Here is a 23,576-nt window from a genome sequence, read left to right on the forward strand (position 1 = left end):
GGAGATTTATATGAATACATTGGAAGGAGCCCTGGGCATCTTGACTGGATTTATACTTCATGCTGTGGAAGATTCAGTCTCTCTACATAGTGACTTTCAAAAGAACCCATATGCAATTCCATGGGTAATCCAAATCCGTTCTTTCTTCTTTTCCTTCAGGGCCCGTGAACCTTGCTTGAAATATCGGTCAAGGATCTAGGGCGATCGGGCTGGGGTGGGACTGGGACAGCACATCGGCCACTGGCAGCACAGCCAATCGGACTATTGGGTTTTGGGATTCGAGGCTAAGACTATGGGTTACTAGCAAATGATTTTTGACGTCTGGTTCACAGTAGAATCCAAATAGGCCAATGTCAGGATCCTGCCCGGACACACAGTATCGTTGGCGAAATGGCAATAATGAGACCAGCAACGGGGGGTTGTAAGCGTGTTTTGGGTTGTGGGCGGGCAAATAAACAAGGAGCTCAGCTCCAGTGGAGCTGAAGTGCCCGCGCCAACCTCCGCACTCATCTATCCACCGTTCTTCTCCCATCCTCCACTTTCCAGTAATCACGACTGAATTTACCCCCATGTCGACCTGGACTGACCAGACCTGGTGTTTTCTTTTGTCTCATTGGAGCGTGAGCCGACCGACGTGACGCGCGCCCGCCGCGGCCGCATCATAACAACTCGAAACACGAAAAATGGGCGACGAACCATGGCTCGACAGTCTGTCCGACGACTGGCCCTCAGTGCCGGCCACGCCTACGACTCCAGGCCCGTCAGTTGCTCCCTCGCCACGACCGAGTGTCAGCGTGCAGAGCTCGCCCAGTCGCATTCCAGTGCCTGCCCGCCGATCCGTGGAACAACAATCACCGGCCGACTTGAAGAAGGTGACCCGGCCATGTCATTTCATTAAAAGAGAACCGCCCACCCCAAAGACGCCCCGAACTCCCAAAACCCCCTCGAAACCACGGTCGCCGACCCCCGCAAAATCCAAAACAAACACCCCGAAGCCCGCATCCTCACCCAAGCCCACGCCCACATCGAAATCGTCCAAGTCCGCGAAGCCTCCAAAGCGCGGCAGCCCGAAGCCCACCCCCGGGGTGATGGCGGCGGCCAGAAAACTGCCCCAGGGGGACACGCGGTCTCCGCTGCGGTCAGTTTCCAATGTCTCCAGTCAAACTAGCTACCAGAGCGAGGGTACGGTCCAGATTAAACCCAAGAAAGATACCGGGGAGGGCTCGACCACTCCCGAATGGCGGAAGCGCCTGGTACGCGGCGAGATCCCAGCCGAAGACCAACGAGACTTGTTCGCACCAATGGGACTCGAGAGCGTATTCAAACCTCCAAGCCCGTCGACGCAGCAGGACTCGATCCCATTCAGCAAGCAGGATGACCAACCGTGGGATTTTACGGACGCGACGTCCCGCCCGGCGAGCGCGCTGCGCGGGGACCAAGAACAAACTGACGCTCAGGGCGAAGAGCCTGAGCGTGCTCAGGACGAATATTCTGACACGGGGATGGAATCACCGTTAGGGACAGTCAATCGGCCCCTCTGGACCGAGAAACAACACCGCGACGAGGAGTTTGACCCCGAAGCGCATTCACAAGATGGTGGAACCGATGTACGAACGGCGAGTGGACTGGAAGACCTTCGCAACGAGGGCATCACGCCCATCACATTTACGCGACCGAATACTCTGGAAGGAGGCGCCACCTCTGAAGTCATCAAGTCTGCTCTCAAGCAAGTCACAAACAAGCTGGAAAGCCTGTCCGTGGACCAGGACAGTCGTCCGGATTCCCCTGCGAGCGATAGCTTCCTTTTCTACAACCAGCACCAGACCCTCCACTATAACCACAGTGACCCTCCGCCCGATGGCTCTCCGCGCGGCGAAGACAGCCTACTGGATGTGACCAGTCACTCACTCCCTCAAGACCTGTCAATGGGCACCATCGATTTCAGCCGCCGTGGCCCCAGTCGCTCTTTCCTCAAGCGCTTCTCTCCCTCCCCATTTCCTTCTTATCGCAAGTCTCCCGCGAACCTCGCCAACAACAAAATTCGAAACTCTCCCCTTTTCAGTCGCTCACAGAGCAACGGATCTCCCCCATTGCCTCGTCCATCCTCCTCCCATGTTCGCCCGTCCACGTCCGGGGATGCTGAATCAAAGCAAGGAACAATGCCTTCGTCCGGGAGCCCATTGAAGCTGTTCGGCGAACATGACACTTTCACGAACAACAGGCTGCTGCGGCGCATGAGCCAATTCGAAGAGACATTTGAGGATGGATCGGATCATGACGAACCACCGTCACCATCAGAGGAGGCGCGTCGAAAGGGAGAAAACCGCAGTTTCTTGAATGTCCGACACGAGCCATTGAGTGAGATATCATCCCGGCTCAACGAACGGTTGGCCTCTCGAAACGTACAGCGCCCTCGGCTGAATCGATTTGGAGACGGGGAGTTGGATAAATTCGACTTTTCTGATGCAAGTCCCTATGAGCGTCAGCTAGTCTATGATGAAGTACAAGGATTTGGGTCTCGACCATCCTCTCGCAAGTTTTCGTCAAGCCGCCAACAGTACTTGCGTCGTGGATCACAGCAGGACTCTCTCCGGTATGCGAGATCGTCAAGCTCTGGGTTTACTCGAAAGCCGTCGGCGTGGACTCGACAAAGTTACTTCGACCACATGCGCGATGGCACCTGGTCCTCTCGCGTCCACAGGAAAGAGAACGTGGGCTTTCCCGAAACCAAGAGGGTTCCCAAAGCACCTGGCATGGATCCAACTCCGAAACGACGCCGCACAATTTTGCGTGATGAGAGCGCCGAGCCTGATCACCCCCATGCTAATAGTGACTCCCTCCAAAATTTGGTGACAGCATGTCTTTGCTGCAAAGAAGTCTGATGCAGCATGGTGTCCAGCTTGAGAATGGTGACTACCTCGCCCCGCCCGGCGTTTCACAGTCTATGCTGCGCCCAAGAACGCCGACACCGAGTCAAATACGGTCCATACATGGATCGAAGATTCTATCCAGAAGGGATTATTCTGAATCCAACTTCGATGAACGTGACTATTCCGACTCGTTTTCTATTGAAGGAGACGTGCCCCTGGTCATGATCACAGGCACTAGTGATTCATCTCGTAAAGGGTCGATTACCACGCAAGATTATCTCAATGAGGCGACAAAGATTATGGATCTAATTCGAGCGAAAGGCCGAACAGCACCTGGCTCTGGATTGGCGAGTGTGCAGGAGTCTGATCCGGATAGCGATGAGGGCGATCTTAGCTACGAAGACGAATCCACAAGAGAAGCATTCTCCCGTCCGCCCAGCCGCGAAGGAACCACCGATCTTCGCAAGCAGCGCGAACCGAAGGAGTTGAACCCGCAAATTTTGAGCTATCTCAAGAAATACCAAGAAAAAGATGACTTGGAGTTCGGTGCCAATGAGTCAGTCATGTCCTTGAATATCAATTCTTCGGGCAGACAGTCCAATGCCGAAGGTCTCTTGAAGCCAGATCCTGAGCGAACGGGGGGATTGGCCCCTGAAGAGAGGAAACGAAAGCCCAGCGGTCCTATCGATGACATCGCCGAGAGCATTGCGCATGACCTGATGACCATCAATACTCAGATGTCGGGATTTAGTATTCAGTCAATACCCACCGGGTCCTCGCAGAATTCGCAGGCCAAGGGAATGTTGTCTTCAGATCTGGTGTCGCATTTAATTCCCGAGCAAGTCAACGGCTTCGTCTATGATCGTTCGAAGAATCAGTGGGTGAAGGGCGATGCCGACCAACCAGTTCGTAAACCTCTACACCAGGACGATACCGATGATCCCTTTCAAGATATTCCGGATTTAAGCGTGGATGAACTGCAAGAAATGATGCGAACCCACGGTCCCAACTCTCCTGTGAAAGTCACAGCTGCCGATGCAAATAGATATCAAAACACTCCTCCGCCTCAAGGTGCAGGCACATCTCCAGCGAAAGCGAATCCTCGACCTCACACAAGGGATGGTGAACGATCGACAAATGCAAGTTCTGTGCATTCGAGGACTACTCGGTTCACTTCCAGCGTTCCCAATTCGGGAACCCGCGCTACCTCATGGGGTACTGAGGAAACTCGTGAAACAAATGAAGCTGGAAACAGGCTTCCCACACCTGGCACTCCAGCGATGGCAGGTCAGCCTCGAATAAAAAAGTCTCGGGTCGCCACAATCACCTTCTCTTCGCCGCTTGTCTCCCATGTCGCATACAGGGAAGATCCCGATGCCTCCGAACCTCAACTGGATACCGAAAATCCTACAACAGACGATCCTTCCTGTGAAGGCGTCCAGAACCAGCGCTCCTCTGCATCTCCTTCAAGACGTGAAACTTCTATTGGAGGCCAACCATTCGTTCGACGCCCTGTTTCAAGAATAGATGAACGAAATGAGGAAGGCACTGAAGATCTTAGCCTTATTCAAAGGGATAAGTCCCTGGCGCTTCAACAGACTCTTAACGGAAATGCTGCAGAACAGTCTTTAATTCCTCTCCGTTCAGATGAACAGGAAACCAACTATAGTTTTCATTTGAGCCCACTTCCAGAGTTTTCTGTGAATCAACCAGACCACCCCCTGAATCTTGAAATGAGCTATGTGGCCCAGCGCACACACCCCACTTCTTTACGGCAAGTCCATGGGACCTTTGCCCTGGCCACAGAAGACATGATCAAACACATCACCGATGTTGAGCCTTATGAGCCGTACTGGGAGCATGTGCGTCGCCTTGTGCTACGCCAGAAAGGCTTGATCACCTTACATAAACTGAGCGATTTTTGTCCACGCCTCGAGGATTTGGATGTCTCTGATAATGACATTGGGCAGCTGAGCGGTGTTCCTGCCGGCCTCAGAACACTCAAAATCCCAAGGAATTGCCTTTCTAATCTCACGTCATGGAGCCACTTAACTAATCTTCAATACTTGGACATTTCCGGAAATGACATAGAGAGTCTGGATGGCTTCTCTAGTCTCATTCACCTTCGAGAATTAAAGGCAAATGACAACCAAATTCGCAATATCGATGGTGTTCTCGATCTCAATGGGCTGCTGAGCCTGAAACTCAGCAATAACTCCTTGACCGCCATCGACTTCGAGGGGACTGAACTGTGAGATAGGCCCGAAATTACTTGGCAATACAACGCTAATTATGATCTAGGACTCGACTCCGCGATCTTGACTTAAGTCATAATTGCTTATCATCTGTTAGGAACGTGGACTGGCTCCCATCGCTTGCGACTCTTGATCTCAGCGCCAACCAGATCCCTCAGTTCGAATCTTCGGGCTCGCTGATCAGTCTCCGCGCCTTAAAGCTTTCTGGAAATTGCCTAGAAACCCTTGATCTAAAGCATTTTTCATCTGTCAACTTGCTTTACCTTGATCAAAATTATCTTTCAACCATCACGGGTCTCGAGCATTGCCACAATATGGAGGTCCTCTCCGTGAGAGAACAGAGCCCAGCCACGGAAAATGATCCAAATTTTGCACTGGACATTGATTTAGGCCATGTCAAAGACATCCGAAAGGTGTTCTTGTCATCCAACAAACTCTCTCGAAACTGCCTCTCACCCTCTGCCTCGTTGTTACGCCTTCAGCTTCTTGATATCGCAGCCTGCACCTTGAATGCTCTTCCCAATGAATTTGCAGCGAGATTTCCTAATCTGAAGGTTTTGAATATGAACTTCAACTCGGTCAAGGAACTAGAGCCACTAGTTGGCATGAACTGTTTGGCCAGACTGACGGTAGCTGGAAACCGGCTTGCAAGAATGCGACGTGTCTGCCAAATTTTGAGTCGCCTTGGCCGTACCGGAAAGGGAAATCCATGCTCTCTTCGCAAGCTTGACATCCGTGGCAATCCGCTCACCGTGGGCTTCTACCCCCGGCTCTTACAGGGAACGGATCCATTCCAGATCGCAAGAAATTGAAGGACCAAGAAAATGCAGTCGTACAGCAAGAAGAGAAAGATCTGTCTGACGCCCTTGCTGACCTTGATCGGGACGAGAGAGTCACTCAGACTGTCACCTGGGATGACAGTGCTAAGGGGGATCGAGAAATTGAGGTCAACGACCCTTTCACTCTCCCGCCTGCTGATCCCCGCGCCGACGAGAGATATCTCAACCATCTGGATCGTGCCACTCGACTTCGCCGAAGAGTCTTAGAGCTTCTTCTCTACGCTGGCACGAGTGGTTCGCTCCACATGCTTGATGGGCTGGAGCTTCAACCTTCCCTGGGAGAGAACTCCCCCGACATGGGACACGCGTGGGCGAAATTGGAGGAATTGGGTGTTCTGCGCAGGAAAGCCATTACGGACAAAACTTAACCATGCACTGCTGTTTACTGCATTTTCACATACGGGATGGAATGCGGAGGAGGAAATTTGATTTCAGCATCATTGCCAGCGTGCATCTTCGGACTTGCTTTCTTCTTTTCATTTCTTAATAGGGCTCTTCTTGGGGTGGGCCTATATGTCTGGTGTTCGGTGTCTGCGCACATACAATATGCATGATCGCATTCCTGGAGTTTGATTTTCCGGTCGCACATTATACATCGCAGGTCGGTGGATTATAGCGACAGCACATTCTCAGCTGAATTTACAATATCATTTTTTTCTTCTTGAAACCTCGTCACGAACTCTGCGATTGTAGATGGAAGGAGCGTATCAAATCCGTGAATATGACCGAGTAAACAAAGCACCCGAACCCGAAGACTTTCGTGAAGTATTTTGGCTCCCTGAGCCCCGCCCTCATTAAAATACTTTGACCACCTTGAATCTCCGGTTTGATGATTTCACCGCCATTATTACATTATTATCGTCGTCCCTAGTGGTGGTGGTGGTAGTTAGAAATGGCAGTGAGAGGAAAGAGACGATAGGATAGACCGCCAACAGCGTCTTGTGTAGAGAAGTATTAGGATGCACCCTACCACACCATTCTAGTAGGAAGTAGTGGCGGTGAGAAAATGGTGCATTGAGAGGAAACTGAATACTTCATGGGTGGTCATTGTGGACGAAGTCAACGGAGGGGAAGTTAGGCCGTGGCTTTAAGCCCGGGCCAAGTCAACAGAGCCTCAGCTTGATCAACAATACTCATTCCTAGATTGGCAAGAGATTAGACAAATGCGAAGACGCACTCGCGGTAATTTCGGTATTTAAAAAATTACTTCGTTTTAATGTTTGCTCAGTCTTGGGCACAACCGCGAAGGACAGAAATATTGAAGCTCATTCCACTCTTTTCATGTATATACAACGACACTGGAGCGGGTCTTCTTGGTTTATTCTCCTCACCTTGCGGGGCATAATTGCGGTGCCTCATAGAGAATCTAAGCGTCGACCTGTGGTCCTCGAGACTTTTAGGCAACCAGGGATCAGAAAGAGCACAATGGTTCGCTGGTCTTGTTTTCTTCCCCACCACCCCCTTGTCATTCGTACCCCCAAACCCGACACAGTGGAAAGTAGAGCGGACCGTGAGGCCCGATGTTCTGGCTCCCGGACCAGACTCGGCCCCGCGAATCTGGGTGCTGGGATGGGGATGATGATTGCTTCACTCCCATTGCTCGCGGAGCCCGGGAGCCATGCACGCTGGACATGGCTATGCATAAGCGTGTTTCGTCGACGAGGGGGCTGCGCGAAGGATGGTGTACTTCCGGAGGAGAGCAAAGTTCTGTTCCCTCAAGGCCTCTCTATCTGAATTTTGCAGATTTTGCGAATTTTCCCCTTTTTATTTCCAAGTCCCGACAAAATGTCTGATCTGTCTTCTTCATTTACATGCATCCTTCCATGGTTGCCCAGTCCTGTGGGTGATGTGGCCTTCGCACACATATAAGGAACTTTCCGCAACACGAAGATAATGCGTTGGAACATGATGAATGGCCCCCAGAAAAACATCCCAAAATGTCTTTCTATTTATTTGCGTCTTTTAGCTCTGTCATCTTCACTATCACTGCTATTGTGTGGTGGTTAACCAAACGGTCCCCACCCCTACCACCAATTCCTAGTCATACCGTGACAGTGACGGTGTGTGAGCCGCGAGAGAAGCCTTAGAGTGACACGAACAGCAAAGACTGACAAAGAAAATACCTTCAGATTGAGAGAGACCCAGAAAATATAATACGGCAGCACCCTAGCACCAAGGGTCTGCGACATCGCCGGCCTTTCGAATGTCAGTTGAAAGTCGACAACTCCCGAATCTCCGAACCTTCTCCCTGACTCGAAACAGTCCATAACGAATAGGTCCGATCCATAATCAGCATCTGCTATAATCGAGAACATACCATAGATATATTGCTATTGCAAGAGAAATTCATATGGAGAGGTGATCGTCATGGAGTTGTGATATCAACACTAGCCTTGGAAAAATACAAAGTTATGGGTCCGGACATATGTCACTGGCTCCTCATCGCTCTATACCATAGGAGACCAATCTTATACTGAAAATATTCTCCCATGCTTCATCTAATCCTTGAACCGAAACAACTAGACTATTATTAAGAGATAGAGCAGATCATGACATTTAAGACGTGGAGGGCACAGTGAGGAGTTGGGAGGGAAAGCTTCAGCAACAATATACAAGGCACACAGGAGTAAGCTTAATGATTAAGTTCAGCAGCCTCGGAAACACACCGCGGATTCGAAGCGAGGGGGGACGAGTTTTAAAAAGCAGTTGTCCTACGCATGAATAAAAATGTCACGACACGCCAGAAGTTCAAATTGAAGCATAAACTTCTAGAATATCCGCCGGAAATTGCAAGAATGTCAAACTAGTCAATAGAAACCAGCTTATCAAGTTGGCTTGGCGCTTATCTAATGAAGGAAAGTCTTGCGCGACACGCTCCATTCCTAAACGCAGAGTCTTGACCTATTTTTGTGCACAAAAATAATGTTCCAGGGGAAAATTAAATTGAAGTCATATTAAAATAGAGCAAAGAATAAAAGAATATATAGGTGAGAAAGAAAGTGAGTTCATAATTCAAACACCCAAATAGTTGTTTGAGCCTCGCTGTGAGTACAATCAAAAGTGGACAGCTCATTTGCCCTGGACAAGAAGCTGTTTCTCCTTTTTAATCTGTTTGATGACTTCTATGTCCACTTTCAATACGTTCGCCACAGTATCTGCAGGCGTCAAAGCAAGCCACTGGGCCAAAGAGATATCAGCCACGCGGTCACTTTTGTATAGCTCAATCCAAATGAGTTTCTCTGTCTCAGACGTGTTCTCGATGTAATGACCTTTGAGAAATGAGTCAGAATTGGTTGATTAAATCAATGGACAGAGTTGAGATCTTACCGCTGTTGTCTGGGAACACAGCAGTGTCTCCGGCAGTAAAGTCGAAGGTGCGTGCTTTTGAGTCGCCAATGAAGACAGTGGCACGGGCATTCCCTTGGTGAAAGTACAGCCACTCCTCGGCCTGATTACATTCAAAAATTAGCATTCATCTTTGTAGGTGGGAATATTAGAGGACCTACGTTAGGATGCCAGTGAAGCTCGCGGAGGCCTTTGGGTTCAAGCTCAACAATAGCTGCAGCGAGAGTTTTTGAAATCGGGAAGTTGGTAGAATCAATCTTGCGAAAAGTTCCGCCATGGCCAGGGACAGGCTCGGAGGGATGCTGGTATGTGTGGTAAACATATGAACTATTGCCCTTTAGAGTACCTTCAGGTGCCTTGTTAACATCTGCGCTGACGGTGCCGTTGAGAATGTATGGAAACTTCGATGGGACTTTGCTAAAAACAGCAGGATCAACACCAAAGTTCTTAGCAAGAACTTCCGTTGGTGTGTGGGCGATCCAATCGTCAACCATGAATGTAGTTCTGTCTGTTTAGTTTACCAACTGGCAACTTCGTGTGGGGTAAATGCTTACCCAATCTTCTCGAAATCACCATCATCGAACGCAAGCAAGTATTCATTCTCGTCATCTAGTCCTTGGACGTTGTGGGCAACACCTTTGGGAAAGTACCAGATGTCACCCGTTTCAAGCTTCTCGGTTGTGAATCCACCATTCTCATCAACCCCGGTAAGGAGAAGAGATCCGTTATATAAAAAGCCCCATTCTGCCTAAATAGAATTTGAGCATGAAATACAAAGCCGGAATTTCTACCAGCCAATACATACTGTTCTGTGCCAGTGAAGCTCACGAATAGCGCCTTTCTTAAGATGTTGTTGTGCTCCCGCGATATCATGGCTCTGTGGAAGATCCTGAATCACCTGCTCTCGAGACCAACCGCCAGGGAAAAGCCTGGTCTGCGATTGGGAGAAACTCCACTTGACGTTCGGCACGAAACCATTGTCAGTGGTTGGGGTGCGAAGTTGGTCAGGATTCTGAAGGTCGACAGGCCTGTTGGTACCACCTAACGGTATTTTGTTTGGAATTAGTATCCAACAAAGAGGATAGGAGCCTCTTGGAAATACCTAGCAACGGTGCTCCCCTGCCATTTTCAGGATTGATTGGCTGGCCATTTTCAGGGTTCGATCGTTTAATGTTCTTGGGGCCAGCAAAGACGGAACCAGAAAGAAGCCCAATAAGGAGGAGACCCTGGTATAGCATTGTGAAATTGAACAAGACGTCGTTTTTCTGCGAAAGAGAAATCCCTGGGGAATGATTTGGCGATTTACGTCGGTGACTGGTCCTGGCAGTCTCTTATATAACCACACATTCCCCGAATTTGCACCATAATTCCGGGGCCCAAGTGGCGCCTCAGCTGTTTGACAATATTGATGATAACAGATTCAATAAATATCGCGATATTTCACGCAGGCTCACAGCATGTCTGCACAGGCTGCACTCCCGCGAAGCAAAATGATGTGACCCGGACGCCATCAATTAATTTCCAGCCCGCGCGATAGCCTAAGAAAAAGAGCCATCAAAATCTTCCCATAGTCCAGGGGATCAGTTCTTGAATTGGGAAAGTTAAAATTTGATACATGGATAGCAACATCCTTGGCATATTGGCGAAATCGGCGAGGCCTCACCCGTGCTCCTGCACCCCATGGGGAAATGTCAGCGCCGATCCAGGACCCTGACAAGCCTCTTTGATGAGACCCTGAAATTTGATTACTTTCTTGAAGGGGGAAGAATATTCATTCTGCATTCGATCACCTCACCTACTCCATGATTCAGTGGTTCCATAAACCTTGGCGAACCCTTGGCACTCGTGGATCGTCCTCACCTCGCATTAGAAGGTTCACGCGGTATCAAAACTAAGCTTTAGTGGTTTGCTGTTGGCATGATGGCATCGAATTGGAATCTAGCTGGTGGTATTTTGATTGAGTTTCGCTTCAAGTAATTGTCGTCGTGTTTTCGTTTTCGGTACTTGAGAGGCTCTGGATATCTCCTGCTATATAACATCATAATGGAATAACAAAGCTGGGAACATATGCTCAATATCATAGATTTGTCGTCCGTGCTAGGCATTTTGATTGGAAGCAGGGGACTGCATTCGGACGAAATTTTAATTTCCTGTTCCTCTTTTTCCTACAGGAGATTCCCGCCCCTCGACTGGGGTTCGGGCATTGATTTGATCACGACATCTCATCCGCATTAGCTTGGCTTGGCTCTGCATGAAGTAAAGAACTATAGGAATGCATTAATGCAAACTACACTCAGCTCATGGTTATTCTTCTCGTGTTGACGGAAATTGGAATTCGCCATTTCGCAGATCAAGTTCGCCTTGAGAAGCCTGGACAGACTCATTGTGACCAAGATGGACCAGTAGCGTGCCCAGGATCAGATCAAGAGAAAACAAGGAAAATGAAAGCAAATGTGAAAGAAGTAAAAGAGGCAGGGAGAGTAAGGAAATCTATATAAACACCCGTATTTCTCTCGAATCTGCTCATTCCGACAGCTGCGTTAATTTCTCGGTGCTTCTATTTGTCTGGTCAGCCTATCCGCCCACAATGCGATCTTCATTTGCTTTCATTGCATACCTCCTGACCATTGCGGAGTCTTTGTCTCTTCCGCCTCTCATTCCATTGATTCCCGGAGTGACAGAGCCTCTTACTGAGAACGCCCCCCCTTGCCCATCCTGCAAGTTCCGACTCCACCCTTGGAGAGTCCTCCCTTCACTCCCAGTGATATCAAGCCCAAGAAAATTGGCTACTTCTGGACCGGATCTGCGGACAAGGAGCACAAGGACTTTCTCGCGACTTATAGCTTGGATGATGTGAGTTTAGACATAAAGTTTCGGTATCATTTCTGTACTCACCTATTAAAGGATACATTTGGTACCCTCCTATGGGTAACTGATGTGCCTTCTAGTGGCAACGACCCTCACCATTTAGGTCCTTCTCTCGATGGAAAGACCTTGTTTGGTGGTGGATTGCTATCATTATTGAAGACACAGGTATAAATATTGTTCGAGATCCTGATGAAAATGCATATTTCTGATTATATAACATAGGACACCGGCTTTTATTTTGATACCTCGGACCCCTACCGCCCAAAGTTTCTGAAAAGTAATCGTGCTCTCCTCTCTTCAATTGCTGACGAGGTCCGCGCAAAGCCAGATGGTGGCTTCTTCATTACATACATGGGATCCGCAGTGGGCACTTCCCCCGGCCGTCTTATCGAGACAGACGCAAATTTTGACATTATTCACGAGTGGCCAGAAGATGTAGAGGGTACTCTTAATATCCTGGGAGAGCAATTTTCTCCTCATGGTCTGAGCATTGACTGGAAGAACAAGCTCATTCTGACTTCTGACTTCGTGGAGCCAATCACCATCCTCAAGCCTAGTTTGGGTGTGCGCCATGCCAATACTCTGCGCCTCTGGGATCTCGACAGTCGCAAGATAATCAACACTCTGACTATCCCTGACGTGAGTTCATCCTGTGCCCTTCAAGTAAATGTGCTGAAAATTGATCTATCTTCAAGGGTGGTGGTATCCAAGATGTCAAGTTCATTCCCGGTCACCCTGAAGCTGCTGCCATTGCTACCGCTGTGCACCTTGGTCAAGTTTGGGTCATCTACCCGCTTCGAAAAGATGCGAATGGCAAGCAAGGCGTCATTGAAGAGCTTTATGATTTAGGACCTAAGGCCCGTGACGTTGTTGCTATCTAGTATGTTGTCCGCATAAAACTCGGAAGTATCAATGAATCTAATAGTACCCTTCTACAGTACCGATATCAGCCAAGATGGCCGCTTCTTGTACCTGACACTAACTACCGCAAACCACATTGCCGCACTTGATATCAGTGACCTGAGCAACGTCAAGCGTCTAGATGACCCGGATGAGGATCAACCTACCGTTGGACCCCACTATATTAAAGTGACTCCTGATCAAAAGCACCTGGTCGTCACCGATTACTTCGTTCAGACCGGCGAGATCGGTATCATCAACACCCCGGCCGATTTCAAAGCCCTTTACATCGACCTGAATGAAGACGGTAGCTTGAGCTTCGACAGGTATATTGATTTTAGCAAGGAATTTGCTAATCGTGGCGGCGCAAAACCTCACTCCAGTGTCGTCTTTGATTTGACCGATCCGGAAAACCCCTACTACTACTAGGTATAAACTGAGATGGTAGTAGAATATTATTGGATAGCGACAAGAAAGAGGACGCAAAGTTGATTTATAGTTAACATTCGTGGGCCTTGACAAAATCTTGTGCTCTTTCATTACACACCAACGCTGGAGAAAGGTTCATGGTGTGCTTAATATGGCTGACTTTCACGCTATTTTAATATGATCTAAATTTTTAGGGTATACAGGATCCTACAAAAACAGTAACTATGCTTCTAGGCCTATCAAACGTAATCGGTAAGCCAAGAGAGCTAAATCAGTAGAAGTCGTAAAGAATCTCGGAATGTCTGGTCAACTTATTGAAGAAACCCTTCGCTTGTAGAAATGTCCCCTTTCCGTACCCTGATTCCGTCGATGATCTTGTTTTTGATCTTCCCATTGACCTTGACCTTTGACATTTAATTTGTTTGATATGGCCACTTTGATGCATCCTATCTACATCGGGCTTCATGGGCGCTAAAGTAGAGCTAGGGGCTGGAGTTTGATTGAAGAAACCTCAAGAGAACACTTGATTAGATTAGTCAAATGTGCTTACATCTTTACCTGGCTTTCTTTTGACCTCTTTTATCCCTTTTCTGAATTATACGGGTATGCATACCCTGAGAACTTGGAGGTCTTGTCATTCTCCCAGAATTAACAACCTCATCACTACTCCAAACCAGCTAGCCTGAAAATTTGATCATAATCAGTCAGTTGAAAATTATTCATTCTTTTTACTTTCGGTTTGTATTGTTGGCCACAGGAGATAATGAAAGAAAAATCGTGATTCAGATTATGGTATGGAAGCGTGGGGGTACGGTCGCTTGTTTTAGCCATATCCTAATCATTCTGGCTAAATCTCTGGAAAAATCACGGGGGTTAACTTGGCAGCCAAAACCAGGCACTTTAGACTCGACCAAGCGTGTTATCGCCGACGCCAATAGGCGGAAGAAGGCTTGTATTGCGCCGCCTGCTAGCGCAGAATTGTACAAGGCGAAAGGCGTCTTATAGGTGGGTCGCAGGGTGTTGGTACGTTTTTGTATTGATGACTGCGGGGCTGTCCAAGTGTCGGCCCCTGGCAGCAATTTGAAGTCCGAGGATCTTGGGAGCTATAGAGGAGGTGCGGGTATTTCAGGTTGCTTGGATCTTGTTAAATGAATCATGGTGAAGTTGAATGTTTCTCCGAGGATCTTTCGGGTCAAAAAAAAAACAGAAATTCGTGTCGTTCCTCTCTCACAAACAAGGTTACCTTACCAATACGGTATCCTTCAAGAGAAAAGTCGGCTATCGAGTATGATGGATTCCGGCAAAATAAGAAAACGGGCTTGTTACAAGCTTCAAACACGGGCCTCGGGTTCTCACGGCCGCCCGTTCTATGCAGCAAGAAGATGTGCGATTTAGCCTACGGGAAGCTTCTCCACATCCCCGGACTCGTGTGGGGGCCAGTCATCTGGGGTAATGCCGGCCAGCCTTGCATACCATCACAAGCGTATAAAGGCTGAGACACACTTCCTTGCTGGCTGAGATCGGTCCAGGCCGAGAATCTGTCTCACTTATCAACCCCTTTGTAAAGGTTGATACCATACAGGGTGATATTCCATTTGGCTGGCCACTCGATTCCTGAATTCCATCAGGCATCATGTCTCACGAGCCTAAGCCCGAAGTTGAGCATGCCGCAGAGGTCGAGGTATCGGCCGATGTGGCGGGCTGGGTTGGCCTCGCCGAGGATGCTCGAAATGCGACGACCGAAGAGCATAATATGACGATCATGAAAGCAGTCAAGATGTACCCTAAGGCCTGTCTGTGGTCCATGGTTGTGTCGCTGGTCGTGATCATGGATGGATACGACACGGCATTAATGGGCTCTTTCTTCGGTTTTCCCTCCCTTTCAAAAGCAATTCGGCATACCTGTTGGCGATGGATCATACCAACTTGAAGCCAAATGGCAAACTGCGCTCGGTCTCGCCAGCCCCCTTGGGAATATTGTTGGCATTTACATCAACGCGATGGTCACTGAGCGATGGGGTCATAAGAAAGCTGTCCTGGGAAGTCTTGTATTCCTCACTGGCGTCCTCTTCATACCCTTTTTCTCCAAGACGGTCGAGGTACTCTTTGCGGGCCAACTACTCTGTGGCATAGCGTGGGGCGTTTTTACCACTTTGGCGCCCGCCTATGCCTCCGAGGTTGCTCCGGTTGCCCTTCGTGCCTATCTGGAAACATTCGTCGTTCTGTGTTGGGGAATCGGCCAGTTGATTTCATACGCGCTGATTTACACTCAAACTCACCGCACAGACGAATGGAGCTGGCGAATTCCTTTGGGTGTTCAGTGGGCTTGGGTAGTCATCATTATTCCGCTCATTCTCTTTGCACCCGAGTCTCCCTGGTGGCTGGTACGCCATGGGCGTATAGCCGAGGCCGAAAAATCGGTCAAGAGGCTTTCTTCACGGTCGGCCAATTATGAGACTCATGTGAAACAAGCCGTTGCATTGATGGTCGAGACCACGAACATTGAGAAAGCCATGACAGAAGGAGCTTCCTTTATTGACTGTTTTCGAGGATCAAACCTGTGGCGCACCGAGATTAGTTGCCTTATCTGGGCTTCCCAAGCTCTATGCGGGTTCGCCATCAGCAACTATGCCACCTACTTCTACGAACAGGCCGGACTGCCCACTACGAATGCATACAAGATGACTGTCGGACAAGGTGGGATCCATTTTGCGTGCAATCTCCTCTCTGTGCTTGTTACCAATCGTTTCGGCCGACGCGCTATTGCTCTGACTGGATATGCCGGCATGACCTTTGCAATGCTCCTCCTCGGCTTCCTCGCCCTTGCCCACCAAACTACAGGGCTTGGTTATGGTCAGGCAGTCATGTTCTTGGTCTGGTATTGCACCTACCAGCTCACTATCGGACCCACCGCGTTCATTGTTGTCGGAGAAATCTCTTCGACTCGACTGCGCTCCAAGACTATCTCTCTTGCACGAAATGCCTATAACGTAGCCAACATTTTCAGTGCCACCGTAGCACCATACACCCTCAACCCAACAGAAGGAAATCTAAAGGGCAAAGCCGGTTTTTTGGCTGCAGCATTTTCTCTCCTGTGTCTGTTATGGGGCTACTTCCGTATTCCTGAAAGCAAAGGTCGGACCTACGAGGAGTTGGATATTTTGTTCTCGAGGAATTTGAAGGCTCGCGAATTCAAGAACGCGTCTGTGGATGAAGTGGATGTCAATCAAGTTGTCAAGCAGGCCAATTGAGCCGATGCAAAGCCTGATTGACTATGTCTGTGTTGTTGTTTCTTGTTCCTATACTGCCGATCTAAACTAGCGACCTGATGTGAAATTGCCAGAGATATTTCTTCTAATTGTTGTTTGATTAACCTCCCACTTTGCATTTAATAAAGTAGAAATTATCCCGTGTTTTCGCTACCCATTTAGCCGGACATTGAATGAGATTTAGCTGACTGGACTAGCGCCGATTGCGTGCCCGTTATAGTATAAGGCCGAGGTGTTCCGAAAATACTCCAATGCCCTGACATCTCCAAAAATTATAGCACCGAAGAATCATGAAACTGCCTCTGTCTGATGATGAACATTGGGTGCATACATGGACAAGTATGCCCATGATTCTAGCACCCGCCGATCTTCCGTCTAAAAATTTCGTATGCAAATCACAGCTGGTCAGATAAGGCTGAACGGAGCTAATCATTGTTGTCCCTTGCGAGTAGATTGAGGAAAAAATCGCCTTTACCGACTCGACTCTTCGCCAAACAGCCCGCATATCGACAGGAACAGAGAAATTTCTACGGATCCGGTTATCAAACCTCTTCGGGACCGAACCTCTCACTGTTACGAAAACAACGCTTGCTCTCACGGCTGGTAATCAATCTGGGACATCGGCAATTGAACCCCGCACTCTCCAAAAGGTCACCTTCAATGGCTATGAATCTACAACTATCCCGGGCGGTGCGCAAGTCGTCTCTGATCCAGTTGATTTTGGATTCTCTATAGCCCCACGACAGGCTCTTAGTATCAGTATTTTCATCGAATCTGGCCAACAATTCGACTCTATTACCTCTCACCCGGGTAGTCGGACGACTTCATATCTCACGAAAGGAGTCCATGTCGCCGAGGATGACTTCAATAATCTTGCTGTCGAGCAGGCAGACCATTGGTAAACGCTGAAATGAAATGAGCTTCGGAGAAATCATGAGAGCCAGCGATTCTGACACCGCACTAGGTACTACATCAGCGGCATCGAAGCTCTTGTCCCACGGAATACGCAGGCCTTTGCGCTGCTCGGCGACAGCATAACAGATGGCCGGGGCAGCACTACGAACGGAGACACGCGGTAATAAACGCATTCCTCACTCGGTGAGATCTCAACAAAAAAAGGCACTGCTAATTAACGGTGCGGGGTGATCGAAATAGCTGGCCGGATTTCTTCTTCCAACAACTCCTTGCCCGCTCGCCCAGCCCATCAAATCCTATATCAATTGTCAACCAGGCAGCAGGTGGCAACCGTGTCCTCGCCGATGGCCTCGGTCCCAGCGTGCTTAGCCGGTTGGATAGAGATATCCTTTCCCTCTCAGGCGTCCGATTCGTCCTCATATTCACCGGTATAAACGATATTGGCAAAGCGCCTGCTGACCCCACTAGCCAACAGATTCTCAGTGAGCAACTAATTGCCGGATACATGCAACTCATCACTCGGCTACGGGCGCACGGATTATGTGCTTTCGGGGCTACACTGACACCCTTTTGTCTTCGTGATGGAACTGACCCTTCGTCGTATTCCCACCCTCAGCGAGAGGCTACAAGGCAGACAGTGAACCAGTGGATCAGGACAAGTGGGATATATGATACAGTCGTTGATTTTGATGCAGTTCTACGCGATCCTGAAGATTGTTCTTTACTAAGGGCGGAGTTTGATTCTGGGGATGGGATACATCCTAATAATAGGGCGTTCATGGCTATGGCGACCGCATTTGGTATCAGCTTCGAGGAGTCGAAGAATGGAGCAGAGACATAATCATAGGTGTTATGTCATGAACACATATACATCTTCAGATGGCAATATGAGATTTTTTGGGAAGTGTGGTGCTATTTACAAGATATTTATAAATTTTCAAGCCCAAGAAGATTTCAGTACCAAGATAGACCATCGAGTAACCCAGCCAATACAATGAACAGCCAAAATAGCATCATCTAGTTGTTAGACACTAAAGAGAGCATGGAACGAGCAGGAATAGCCCCTGCAACCTTCCCTCCCTTTTGTACAACTAGTGAAGATAGAGACAGCAGGTCGTTTTCATTGTCGGTAAGATATGGCCGCACATGGGTCCCCTTTTTGAGGCCCGGGATTTGAAGTTCAAAGTCGTACGCCAATGTACCATTGTTGATCAACTGAGCCGCCACCACGCCGTCGGTGTTTACGAAAGCACTAGTTGTGATGTCTGGTTGAGAACTGGAAGAGAGGACTCGCCGAGCACCGGGCCGCACGAATTTGCTGAACTGAGCAAAGGCCCAGAATCTCTTGGACGGAATCACCTCATTGTTAATCATATTTATCAGGCCACTGTTGGTGGTCGAGTTTTCGGCACCGATCCAGTACAGGAATGCGCTGACATTGGCATCCGTGAAGGCGACTTGAATGCGACGAGCCCACGTCAAACCTTCGCCTTCGGCACCATTCTCGTAAAAGGTGTAGGGCGTAAATTGACCGGTCAAATCAGCCCACTCAGACTCCCAGACCTTCAAATCGGTGTCAAGTTCGAATGAAGGGGCACCGTCGTAGCCATGCCCCGTGATAACGGACAGATGGTTGATGGCCGGATCAGGACCAGCGTGGAGCCCTGGCATCATTTCGGCCTGGAGTTCCCAGCCCATGCCATCACAGCAGGTGAGCTTGACATCAATCCCCGCCTTCTTGATGGTTCGAGACAAGACCCGGATGAAGTCTGCGGCTTGAGTGCCATTCGATAGCATACCAGCATAGGAAGGAGCCAATTGGGGCTCATTGAGGAAGCCCAGATGGGTCACCTCAACACCGGACTGTCTATAAAACCGAATGTACTGGACAAGGTAGTTCGCATAGGCCTGCATCCAGTTTCCTGAGGCACAGGAGGTATCCGTCACACCGCAGAGGTAGCCACCATTATTCTCGTCGAGGTTGGTCTTCATGTAGCCCGGAGCACTCCAGGCGTTGGCGTATAGAGACGAAAGCCCGCGCGCGTAGGCATTCTCAGCCAATGGAAATTGGGCACTATCATATTCATCCCATACATATTTGGGCTTAGACGATGGGGAGCCAGGGCTGAAAGGCTCGATTGAGTTCATAAAGTTGCTTGCTGATGAATTGCTGGAGCCGATACCATTTCTAAGGATGGTGAAACCCGCTCCGATAGTCTTGTCGAAAAGAAGATTCAACACCAGTGTTTGATTGACTGCAGGCAACCCATATTTACCAAATACATCTTCGGCACGTTGGAAAGCTTGCGAGCAGCCAAATCCATCAACTTCTTGATACTTGGTGTTCGTGTCAACCGTCACTGTCGCTGATTCAAGGTGTCGTGGAGATCCTTCTACAAGGTGCCCCAAAGCAAATGCAAGAAGAAACTTGTCTGTGATGTGCATTTTGGCCGCTTTTCAGGTAGATATCGATGCTCGCCTAGTCCATATGATGGAACATGAAAAATGGAGAACGATTGATATACCTTATATTATTTATCTAATTGGGAAAAAGAAACAATGAGATTAAGCATATGCACGCCGGGTAGGGTACCTCAGGTACTCCGGCTGAAAGGGCCGCCGGCCGCGTCGGAGCTTCCCCCATTTAGCCGTTCACTTCATTAACCCAATTAGCTGCCTTGCAGAAGCTAATGCTTCGTGAAGTTTTGGTTATTGGTTGCTAGTAAGTCCCAAGAGCTACCCCGCGTTTTTGTAAACAGTACTCGGCTGAATAGCCCCGAAAATAACCCGGTCGAGCGGCAATGGCAGATGCCGTTCCCCAAATGCCGAGTCTCTCCTGATAATTGAATATCGCATGACACGATGCCCGTCATCATGCAAAATTTACCAATGAGTGGCTGTGGGAGTCGTGACCTAGGTGAGGCCAGATGCCTCCAACTATTTAGTTTAGATATCTTACGATACAGCTAGGTGGGCTTTTACAGGTAATGCGCGTGGAAAATGATAGGATTTTCGAAACAAGGTCGAAGAAGACGCATAATCATACGCAAAAACCGTTAAGCAGGGATTTCTTCTTCGAATATTGAAACTAGGTTCATAATACCAAACAGCTTTTATACATAAACAAACTATATATTTGTGAATCACGGCGAGCTTCAATCTATATTCCAGACCACAGTGAAGGACGATAAAAACTAGAAAAACATGACTCTGGAGTATTCCAGCAAGCAATCACAAATCTACTAATCTATGATACCTTCTGGTAAAAATGAGACATAGTCTACCGGGGCACGCTCAGCCCCGTCTGGTCTCCCAACGATGCGCAGTCGATCCCCGTTATTCACTGTCACACCTTTGAAGGTGATTCGTGTCGCTGAATGGCCATCAACAAGATCCGAGAAATCATGTCCCAGGTGCTTCTCCAAATCTCCAGCCCATGCACCAATGAGGCGGTCATTCAGAAAGATTTGATACTGCGAAGTTCCGCCCAGATGATCGTAATAGTTGATCGCGACATCATATAGACCCGAAGGGAAGGTAACTACAGTCTGGGCAGTTGCGGATTGCACTCCAGGGACCGCCACGATTGCTTGGTTGCCAGATGCTGCCTCAAATGGCGTCACGGATACCGCTTCATACCCCTCCAGTTCCATCGCCTCTGCCTCGATCCGCCATGGGTGATTACCTACCCGGCCCTGTTCATCCGCAATCCCACATTTCACATTGTAGAACGTATTCACCGAGTCCCGCCAAACGAGCGCATGGCCCGCCTGGAATCGCAACCGAAACAGTACATGGTTGAAACGCGCATCATCGATCAACCCGCGCAGTGTCTCCCACTGTTCCGGGAATGTTTGCGCCACACGCGCGCCGTCGTAATGCGCATCGTAGAAATGTTGAATTACTGTCTTCCCGGACTTCAAGACGTGTGTATAGGGCACATGATGAAACCAGAGTAGGAGCTCGTCGGGAGTCGTCTCAATCTTCTCGAACTGCGCCGCAATAGCGGGTGGATATTGCCCCGCGTTGCCAGTACCGGTAGCTACAGTACGATCCATGCCGAGCGCGTGTGCATCGGCTCGCGTCCACTGGCCCCATCCATTGCCGTCGTGGGCGGCGGGTGAAGGCCCAAAGTGGCACGTCTTGACGATATCGCAGAGCGTCTGGATGCCGAGATTGCCGCTGTAGTCTTCATATGTGCGCCAGGATTTCATTGAAATGCTAGTGATGATGGACTCGATGGTTTTGTTGAGGCCGAAGGTTAGGCGCGACCAGTCTCTGATGACATCCACCTCGTCGCTCTGTGGATTCCACGTGTAACGGCCATACGCATAGAGATTAGACATGGCGAGGTGGCTTCCAAGCCAAGTTGGGTCATTTCCGACATTGACGACCGCAGCATAGCCGGCCCGAGACCAGTTGAAACGTTCACCAGAGACGATGTCGCGCACAAGTGATGGTTTGTTATCAATTTGGAAGTCAAAATCAAGTATTGTGCGCCACAGAGGGGGGAGATAGACAACGTGGTCTTGTTGGCCGAGATACTCCTGTGCAACTTGAAGCTCGAGGATGATAGGTGTCTTGCGGAGATGGCCAAGAAGAGGAGACGGTGGTTCACGAATCTGGAAGTCAATGGGGCCGTACTTGATCTGCACAATTACATTGTCTTCAAATTCAGTGTCAAGCCCTTCAAAGTACTCCACTGCCGCATTTGCCCTGTCATTTTTCCAGTTCGACTCATCGAGATGGTGGTTATACACGAAGGCTCGGTACATAACGATTCCGTCGCCGTGTTTCTGGAGGGCTCGAGCAAAGAGATTGGCGCCATCAGCTAGGGTGCGGCCGTAGGTTAGCGGGCCTGGTTGGCCTTCAGAATTTGCCTTAATGAGATAGCCCAGCATATCTGGAACATGCTGGTACAGCCTAGTTGTCATGTCGTCCCACCAGGCGATCACGCTGGGGTCAAGAGGATCAGAGGTGGGCAGGCCACCGAGGCCTTTCGGGGTGTCAAAGTACAGTGCAACGCCAATACGCACACCCCACGGCCTCATTATGTCGGCAATTCGAGTAAGGCCCTTCATGTTTGTGGGATTGAAAAGTTTGGCGTCGGAGTTGACATTGTTGACGATTATGCCATTGAGACGAACAGATGCCAGGAGGCGCGCATATTGGCCGGCACGGGTCAAGTCATCAACCACGTACCCGTCCTTGAAGTAAATCGATGGCCCTGCATAGCCTCGTTCGATGGACCCATCAAGGTTATCCCACTCATTCACCCATCGGATTGGCGCACTAGGACTGGACGCATGAAGCTCTGGTAATGGTTCATTCCGGGACAGGAGCATGAGAAATTCGAATGCGCCGTACAGCGCACCACGTTCATTTTGGCCAAGAATATTCGTAGCTACTCCATGCTTGCAGCTGATATACATGCCGTCCTCCTTGAGGCTAGGGATGTCATGTACGTTACCCCCCACAGTTGCCCATTTTTCGATTGTTCCCACGATAATGGAAGACTGCGCTTCTGCCGCTGGGAAGTCCGTCTGAAGAATGACGTCTTGACCGAGAATCTTAGACAGACCTAATTGCAGCTCCTTTCCAGCCGTGTATACTGGACTACTCTCGTCATCTGTAAGAGCGATAATGTGCGAGTATCGAGGGTACTGATTGGTGATCTCGGCAGGGAGGGCGGCATATCGCAGCCAGGCCTCAAGGCCAGTCTCGTCTGGAAGCATATCGAGGAGTGGTCGCGGTGATGCCTCAAATGCTAAGTGACAAGAAAGCTTGTAAGCTTTTGTTGAAACATGCGAATGTTGACTTGCAGTTCATTGAAATGTGACAGGCTTTTGAGACTTGGCACATCGACCCCACGATCTAGCTCGTGAT

General features: G+C 49.2%; 7 protein-coding genes across 7 annotated transcripts; 4 read left to right on the top strand and 3 right to left on the bottom strand.

Annotated features, from left to right (window-relative positions):
- Window positions 1–683: 683 nt before the first annotated feature.
- N7462_005123 (uncharacterized protein) lies at window positions 684–6,332 on the top strand (the record flags this gene model as incomplete). The annotated part of the gene is made up of 4 exons (XM_057076848.1): window positions 684–2,849; window positions 2,900–5,121; window positions 5,172–5,815; window positions 5,905–6,332. The coding sequence occupies 4 exons, from the start codon at window positions 684–686 to the stop codon at window positions 6,330–6,332; spliced, it is 5,460 nt and encodes a 1,819-aa protein (XP_056936353.1).
- Window positions 6,333–9,033: 2,701 nt separating this feature from the next.
- Window positions 9,034–10,547, bottom strand: N7462_005124 (uncharacterized protein; the record flags this gene model as incomplete). Its single annotated transcript, XM_057076849.1, has 6 exons — window positions 9,034–9,233; window positions 9,292–9,412; window positions 9,471–9,813; window positions 9,864–10,057; window positions 10,115–10,350; window positions 10,412–10,547. The coding sequence occupies 6 exons, from the start codon at window positions 10,545–10,547 to the stop codon at window positions 9,034–9,036; spliced, it is 1,230 nt and encodes a 409-aa protein (XP_056936354.1).
- A 1,349-nt stretch (window positions 10,548–11,896) lies between these two features.
- Window positions 11,897–13,506, top strand: N7462_005125 (uncharacterized protein; the record flags this gene model as incomplete). The annotated part of the gene is made up of 6 exons (XM_057076850.1): window positions 11,897–11,983; window positions 12,052–12,162; window positions 12,214–12,342; window positions 12,400–12,816; window positions 12,873–13,057; window positions 13,116–13,506. 6 exons carry the CDS (start codon window positions 11,897–11,899, stop codon window positions 13,504–13,506), a joined length of 1,320 nt encoding a protein of 439 aa, XP_056936355.1.
- A 1,633-nt stretch (window positions 13,507–15,139) lies between these two features.
- On the top strand, window positions 15,140–16,757 carry N7462_005126 (uncharacterized protein; the record flags this gene model as incomplete). Its single annotated transcript, XM_057076851.1, has 2 exons — window positions 15,140–15,410; window positions 15,439–16,757. The coding sequence occupies 2 exons, from the start codon at window positions 15,140–15,142 to the stop codon at window positions 16,755–16,757; spliced, it is 1,590 nt and encodes a 529-aa protein (XP_056936356.1).
- A 308-nt stretch (window positions 16,758–17,065) lies between these two features.
- On the top strand, window positions 17,066–18,531 carry N7462_005127 (SGNH/GDSL hydrolase family protein; the record flags this gene model as incomplete). The annotated part of the gene is made up of 4 exons (XM_057076852.1): window positions 17,066–17,161; window positions 17,228–17,673; window positions 17,740–17,850; window positions 17,931–18,531. The coding sequence occupies 4 exons, from the start codon at window positions 17,066–17,068 to the stop codon at window positions 18,529–18,531; spliced, it is 1,254 nt and encodes a 417-aa protein (XP_056936357.1).
- A 176-nt stretch (window positions 18,532–18,707) lies between these two features.
- N7462_005128 (uncharacterized protein) lies at window positions 18,708–20,135 on the bottom strand (the record flags this gene model as incomplete). The annotated part of the gene is made up of 1 exon (XM_057076853.1): window positions 18,708–20,135. The coding sequence occupies one exon, from the start codon at window positions 20,133–20,135 to the stop codon at window positions 18,708–18,710; it is 1,428 nt and encodes a 475-aa protein (XP_056936358.1).
- A 797-nt stretch (window positions 20,136–20,932) lies between these two features.
- aguA (alpha-glucuronidase) lies at window positions 20,933–23,425 on the bottom strand (the record flags this gene model as incomplete). Its single annotated transcript, XM_057076854.1, has 1 exon — window positions 20,933–23,425. The coding sequence occupies one exon, from the start codon at window positions 23,423–23,425 to the stop codon at window positions 20,933–20,935; it is 2,493 nt and encodes an 830-aa protein (XP_056936359.1).
- Window positions 23,426–23,576: the final 151 nt, after the last annotated feature.

The sequence above is a fragment of the Penicillium macrosclerotiorum genome (assembly GCF_028827735.1).
Source record: "Penicillium macrosclerotiorum strain IBT 26536 chromosome Unknown utg000003l_segment0_segment0, whole genome shotgun sequence".
NCBI lineage: Eukaryota > Fungi > Ascomycota > Eurotiomycetes > Eurotiales > Aspergillaceae > Penicillium > Penicillium macrosclerotiorum.